This window comes from Galeopterus variegatus, unplaced genomic scaffold (genome assembly GCF_000696425.1).
Source record: "Galeopterus variegatus unplaced genomic scaffold, G_variegatus-3.0.2 Scaffold522, whole genome shotgun sequence".
Classification (NCBI taxonomy): Eukaryota; Metazoa; Chordata; class Mammalia; order Dermoptera; family Cynocephalidae; genus Galeopterus; species Galeopterus variegatus.
In genome coordinates this window covers 562,770-569,600 of record NW_007726633.1, presented here as the reverse complement: position 1 = coordinate 569,600, position 6,831 = coordinate 562,770, and the positions used below count along the sequence as shown (strand labels likewise).

General features: G+C 62.3%; 1 protein-coding gene across 3 annotated transcripts; it reads left to right on the top strand.

The window, feature by feature from the left end:
- Positions 1-1,645: 1,645 nt before the first annotated feature.
- Positions 1,646-6,825, top strand: ISLR2 (immunoglobulin superfamily containing leucine-rich repeat 2). Of its 3 annotated transcripts, none has more exons than XM_008569661.1 (3): positions 1,646-1,725; positions 2,318-2,431; positions 3,852-6,825. In XM_008569661.1, the coding sequence occupies exon 3, from the start codon at positions 3,860-3,862 to the stop codon at positions 6,101-6,103; it is 2,244 nt and encodes a 747-aa protein (XP_008567883.1). In that variant the 5' UTR covers positions 1,646-1,725; positions 2,318-2,431; positions 3,852-3,859; the 3' UTR covers positions 6,104-6,825. The 3 variants fall into 3 exon arrangements, with proteins under 3 accessions (XP_008567883.1, XP_008567884.1, XP_008567882.1); XM_008569662.1 differs by lacking the exon at positions 1,646-1,725 and adding an exon at positions 2,173-2,213; XM_008569660.1 differs by lacking the exon at positions 1,646-1,725 and having other exon boundaries at positions 2,245-2,431.
- Positions 6,826-6,831: the final 6 nt, after the last annotated feature.

The window sequence follows — 6,831 nt, the reverse complement described above, 5'->3', positions numbered from 1 at the left end:
CCCACCCCTCGCCCCCCGCCCAGACAGGCCTAAATCTCAGGGACTCACTCCCGGGACAGGGAGCCGCTTCCGGCCGTCCCGTCTCAGGGTCCTGGAAGGAAGGGGTCACAGTACTCTCACCCCTCGGCCCTTTTCGAAAATACCTTCCCCCAAAGGGCGCCCGGACGCCCCTGCCCCTGGATCGGCTCGGGGGAACCCCAGCCCCCAGCAGACGGAGTGAAGTTCTGGGTTCTGAACTCCGGGTTGAGCAAGATGCGCTGGTCCCAGCCCCGCGGGGCAGCCTGTAGCGACGGCAGGAGCAGGAGAGAGGGAGGGACTCGGAGTGTGCGTGCACCAGTCTTTTCATATTTAATTTACAAAGGAGCCTCGGAACCCCCGGCCGGGTGGTCTCTTTAGATGCAGCGCTCCTCGCCTGTCTCTCTTCCCCACCCCCTTCCCAGCTCATTAAAATGCTCAACACTCAAATCGGGGTATTGATCTCTGCAGAAGCCCCAAACCCGCGCCATCGACCCACCGCGAGAGGACCCCACGGCCCAGAGTGAGGGTTGGGGGGCCACGTGCGCCCCGAGGGCTCAGTGTCTACGACAAGGACGGGGGGCGGGGGCTCTACACGTCTCCTGGAGCCTGTCCCCCCTGTTTGCTTCTGGTTAGCAGCTCTGTCTCCAGGGCTCTGTTGCGGGGGGTTAGGGGGGGTGGAGGGGGACCGGGTTTTAGCTAAATGCCTCAACATCCCCGCGCCTCCGCCTCCTTATCGCTAAAAGAAATGTCGGGGTTTTTCAGAGAAAGGGAGCGAGAGTCGGGAACAGCGAGTCTGCTCGGGCCGGCTGTTGTGTGAGGGTGTGAGACGGTGGGGCGGTGGCGGGGCGCAGCGGCTTTAGGGGATAGGGTGTATGGGGCTGACGGTGCGTTTGCTTGAGAGGCCGTGAGGATATTGGAGGAGGGGGAAATGCGCGGGCCTTAAGTCCCCAACCCACAGCGCTCGAGAGGAGCAGACGTTTTGTAACCACGCCCGTGTGTGTCACTATCCGCTGCAGCCTCGGTGCCCCATTCGCCCGAAGCTGGCAAGACCCTGAGAGGCGCTTGGGTGCGCTCAGGCTGGCTTCGCAGGAGCGTAGGCTGATAACTGCGCGCCCGCCCCACCCCGAGGTGCGCGCAGGCCGGCGCGTGGCGCCGTGGGCTTCAGGCTCTAGTTTAGCCACAAAAGACAAGACATAAAGAGTTCCGGCTTAAGAGGCCCGGCCGGGCAGGCGGTGGGCTAGGAATGGGGGCGTCCCTTCCCTGCACGCCCTGCAGTGCTGAGCGTTCGCTTCGGGTTAGACTGGCGGGGGGCGGGGGGAACCAGGGTTTGGATCTGCCCAGATCCAGGCAAAAATGGCAGGGAGGGTGAGTCGCTCTGCTAACACTATCAATTATGCATCGTGTTGAACGTGGCTTCGGGGAGGAGGCGGCTAGCAGGGGGTGCGGAGCGAAGCATCCGCGCGAGTCAGGCGGCGCGCGGCTCAGCCGGTCCGGCTCGAGGTCTGTCTGCGCCATCGCGTGCATTTGCAAAAAGAGTTTACAGGCAAAGACGCGCCCGCGCCCGCCCCCTCCCCCTCTTCAGCCACGCGCTTTTCCTTCCCCTAAATTCCTCAAAGATGGTTTGTCTCACGTGTTGCGGGGAGTAAAAGCGGCTGGCATTCAATTAGCAGCGAAGCTCACCGGCGCTGGCGGGACGGGCGCGTGAGGGTGAGTGCGCGTGAACTGTGTGTGTGTGTGTGTGTGTGTGTGTGTGTGTGTGACAGCAAGAACGGCGAGTCCCGGGTGAAAGTGTGCCTGTGAAAATGTGTGAACGTAGCGAGAGCTCAACACATTGACGTGATTATTACATGATGATGGATAATTCTAACGTGTGAGGGTCGACTGTGTGAAGGGTGAGGGTGTGCGTGCACGAATGTGTTTGTCCTGGGGGTCGTGTGATGAGGGATAGTGACAGTGTCAGCTTGTGTGTAAGTGTGGGGGTGGGGGCGTGGATTATGGGGGTGCGATAGGCTGACAAGAGCGGAGGTGAGAGCAGTGGACTTGGGATGTCCCTTGTGACCGACGTGTCTCGGCCTCAGGGAGGGTCCCTATGTCTTTAACAAATGTAGACGATGCAGGAGGTGGGAGAGGCTGTGCGCGTCCCCGCGGAGCCCGGGAGCGCGCGAGGACTCTCTCCAACCTGCAGCCAGCGAGAGGTGGGGGAGAACAGACGCGAAAGGGAAAACTGAAATGGGACTTCGGGGCAGGGGAGTCCCCACACTTACCTGTGTCTTTCTCTGCCCCTCCGTTTTCCCCACAGCCGCAGCAACAGATGCGGGAAGCTCCCTTGCGCTGTGGTCCCGGCTCCGCGACACCGAGTCTGGAAAAGAATTTGCAGCCCGAGGGCAGGGTACTGGGAGTCAGTGAGCAGCGGGTAAGCAGTGGGGACCGCCCCACAACCTCGACGAAGGTAGGGGTATGTCCAGCCTAGGGCCCTGGACTCAGCGGGAGCCGACCTGGAGGAGGGGGGAAGGGGCCCTCCCCCAGGAGCAAAGGCAGTGTGGGGGACTCAGGTTCACAAAGACGCGATGTGGGAGGGTCTCTGCCAAACCTCACGGGCGCCCCAGGTGGGGGCGGGGAGTCTGTGTAAGTGCGTTTGTGTGACTGGGGATGAGGTTTTATGGGGGACCTTCAGACATCCTGGGGCTGTGGAGAAAGGCGCAGAATCTTGAACCTTCTCTGGCCTCATTAGCTAGTGGCAGCTCCCATGACCTGTTGGTGGGTAACCTCTCTGTACCCCTGGGGCCCGCCAGGGCTCTGTGGGAAGCTTTCCTGACTGTTCCCCACCGCACCTGGTGCAGACATTGGGGGAGGACCTCCCTCCCCAGACGGAAGGCTGACCGACCAGCCCAGGTTTTTCCCTTGTGGGAGCTGCACCCCAAAACAGGCGACTTTGGCTGTGGCCAGAGAGGGAATGGGGTATGTTTCTCCAGATCCCATGCCTCAAGCCACCCGCTGCGAGTTCATGGTATTGCTCATCTGTTCGGATTTCGGTCTCAGTGGAGGGCTGTGTGCACGCACAAGTGCGTGCCTGTGTCCCTGTGTGTGGGCCGGTCTGTGTACAGACTTGTGTCCTTGTGTCTGCCAGGTCTCATAATGAACAGGAGAGTGCTTTGCACAGTGGTAGCAAACTCTGCAAAAATGCTGGGTTCAATCAAAGGAACAATAAGGTCTCTAGGGTTTATTGTGTCCATAACCGGGTGCCAATGTGTTTGTGTGTCTATGAACTGTGTTGTGAATCTCCCGACAACGCACTAGGTCCTCTAAACCCTTGCAGAAGTTGGCGATTTGATGGCAACGCCCGAGTGTCTGTTCGCATTGTTGTGCGCCTGCATGGGCGTGTATGCTTGCGAGTGCTGTGCGTGGGACAAAGGGTTCCAGGGAGGACAGCCGGTCACAGACAAAAATATCCTTCCTGTTTATCCATTTCACTGGGTTAAACAAAGGCTTAGAATCACAGAGAGGGGTCAGCGCGGAGCCCACTGAAAACAGGCGAGCAGGGGAGCCTATGAAGGGGCCGGCTCCAGGGTGAGCGGATATGTAGGGAAACAAGAGCGAGGTCGGGGCCGCTGGAAAAGGAAGTCAGAGTCCTGCGAGGTAGCATCCATTGAACCCTGAGACTTTTATTGAGCTCCACTCATGCCAAAGAGAGGCTCCTGGACGCAGAGGAGGTTACCAGATTTGCGCTAGACGGGTTTGCGGAAACGAGCTTGCGGAGGTAGCGCTAGATAGGGGAGGAAAATTGGAGTTCGGTGAGTCACCTTCTCCCATCTTCCCTCGGCTTCCACCTGCAGGAGCCGCGATGGTGCCCCTTCGGGCCCTGTGGTTGGCCTGGGCTCTGCTAGGAGTGGCCGAAGCGTGTCCAGAACCGTGCGCCTGCGTGGACAAGTATGCTCACCAGTTCGCGGACTGCGCCTACAAAGAGCTGCGCGAGGTGCCCGAAGGACTGCCAGCCAACGTGACCACTCTTAGTTTGTCCGCCAACAAGATCACCGTGCTACGGCGCGGGGCTTTCGCCGACGTCACGCAGGTTACGTCGCTGTGGCTGGCGCACAATGAGGTGCGTACAGTGGAGCTGGGCGCGCTGGCGGTGCTGAGCCAGCTCAAGAACCTCGACCTGAGCCACAACCTCATATCCAGCTTCCCGTGGAGCGACCTGCGTAACCTGAGCGCGCTGCAGCTGCTCAAAATGAACCACAACCGCCTGGGCTCGCTGCCCCGGGATGCACTCGGAGCGTTGCCAGACCTGCGCTCCCTGCGCATCAACAACAACAGGCTGCGTACGTTGGCGCCTGGCACCTTCGATGCACTAAGCGCGCTGTCACATCTGCAACTCTATCACAACCCCTTTCACTGCGGCTGCGGCCTTGTGTGGCTGCAGGCTTGGGCAGCAAACACTCGGGTCTCGTTACCGGAGCCCGACTCCATTGCGTGTGCCTCGCCTCCCGCGCTGCAGGGAGTACCTGTGCACCGCCTGCCCGTCCTGCCCTGTGCCCCACCTACCGTGCGTCTAAGTGCAGAACCGTCGCCTGAGGCGCCTGGCACCCCCCTGAAGGCGGGTTTGGCGTTCTTGTTACACTGCGTTGCCGAAGGCTACCCCACGCCCCGCCTGCAATGGCAACTTCAGATCCCGGGTGGCACCGTAGTCCTAGAGCCTCCGGTCCTAAGTGGGGAGGACGAGGGGGACGCGGAGGTGGATAGGGAGGGGGAAGGAGATGTGGACTATCAGACGCAGACCGAGGCCCCAACCCCAACTCCGGCACCCGCTTGGCCAGCACCGCCAGCCACCCCGCGCTTCCTGGCCCTAGCAAATGGCTCCCTGTTGGTACCCCTCCTGAGTGCCAAGGAGGCGGGCGTCTACACATGCCGTGCACGCAATGAGCTGGGTGCCAACTCGACCTCAGTACGCGTGGCGGTGGCGGCAGCCGGGCCCCCAAAGCACGCTCCTGGAGCGGGGGGAGAACCGGATGGGCAGGCCTCGACCTCGGAGCGCAAATCCACAACCAAGGGCCGAGGCAACAGCGTCCTGCCCTCTAAGCCCGAAGGCAAAACCAAAGGCCAAGGCCTGGCCCGGGGCAGCGTCTTCGGGGAGACAGAGATAGAGGTGGAGCCGGAGGAGGAGGCAGGTGAGGGAGAGGAGGCCGAAGGCCAGATCCCTGCGGATCCGGGGGAGGAGCAGCACTGCGGCCATGGGGACCCCTCTCGGTACGTGTCTAACCACGCGTTCAACCAGAGCGCAGAGCTCAAGCCGCACGTCTTCGAGCTGGGTGTCATCGCGCTGGACGTGGCGGAGCGCGAGGCGCGGGTGCAGCTGACACCGCTGGCGGCGCGCTGGGGCCCTGGGCCCGGCGGGGCTGCAGGAGCTGGGCGGCCCGGGCGGCGGCCCTTGCGTCTACTCTATCTGTGTCCAGCGGGAGGCGGCGCGGCAGTGCAGTGGTCCCGCGTGGAGGAGGGCGTCAACGCCTACTGGTTCCGCGGCCTGCGGCCAGGCACCAACTACTCTGTGTGCCTAGCTCTGGCGGGCGAGGCCTGCCACGTGCAAGTGGTGTTCGCCACCAAGAAAGAGCTGCCCTCGTTGCTGGTCATCGTGGCAGTGAGTGTATTCCTCCTGGTGCTGGCCACCGTGCCGCTGCTGGGTGCCGCCTGCTGCCATCTGCTGGCCAAACACCCGGGCAAGCCCTACCGTCTTATCCTGCGGCCTCAGGCCCCCGACCCCATGGAGAAGCGCATCGCCGCCGACTTCGACCCACGTGCCTCCTACCTCGAGTCCGAGAAAAGCTACCCGGCAGGCGGCGAGGCGGGAGGCGAGGAACCAGAGGAGGCCCCGGGGATGGGCCTCGACGAAGATGCCGAGCAGGAGGACCCAGATGGGGACCTGCACAGGGAGGAGAGCCTGGCGGCCTGCTCACTGGTGGAGTCCCAGTCCAAGGCCAACCAAGAGGAGTTCGAGGCGGGCTCTGAGTACAGCGATCGCCTGCCTCTAGGCGCAGAGGCGGTCAACATCGCCCAGGAGATTAATGGCAACTACAGGCAGACGGCGGGCTGAACCCCCGCCTGCCGGGCCCGCCGATCCCACCCCCACCTTGGGTGCTTGGGATCAGCAGCGTGGGGCAGGCAGGACTTATGCACCCCGCCCCCAACCTTCACTTGCTCCGCCCCCTAACCACTCCCTTCTGGAGGGGAATGGGCCCAGTTCACCCGGCTCCAGCCAACTACAGCCGTAATCCTCCCCGAGGGCTGAATCCTCCTCCCCCCACGCCCCAGCCCAGCCAAGCACAGTGTCCCTCTCCTTTCTTCCGGTATAAGACGCCACCCATTGACTGTAACGCGAAATCTACGCCCCTCCATTCCCATCGCGATTATCTGCGAAATCCGCCCCGCGGGCTGCCCCACCGTGGACCCTGGAGCCCGAGGAAACGGGCGAAGACGTTGGAAACGTCTGGTGGTAGCGCTAGGGTTCCGTGGCCAGCCCGGGAGCCCCAGTAGATCTCCCCAGCATGGAGCGCTGCAGCGCCCAGCCTCGACCCCCACTCCGTCCTTCGGGGTTGCACTCCCAGAATCCGGGATTGGTGGCGACCCCTACTTTTTAGTTTCAAAGACCCCTCCTGATAGGGAACCAAATCCTTCTGTATCCCCATCCCTACCGCTACCCACCTCTGTCCTGCTCGAGCCGAGCCCGGTGCCTGGGGCGTCTTTCAGCTCCACTTTCACAAACAGTGGCATTCCGGGTCTGGTGCTAACACCTCCTTCCCAACCCTTGGGAAAATTGGGGGG

What these genes read in the sequence shown, in the direction of transcription:
- ISLR2 (XM_008569661.1), top strand. Translation starts at nt 3,860, where the DNA reads ATGGTGCCCCTTCGGGCCCTGTGGTTGGCCTGGGCTCTGCTAGGAGTG.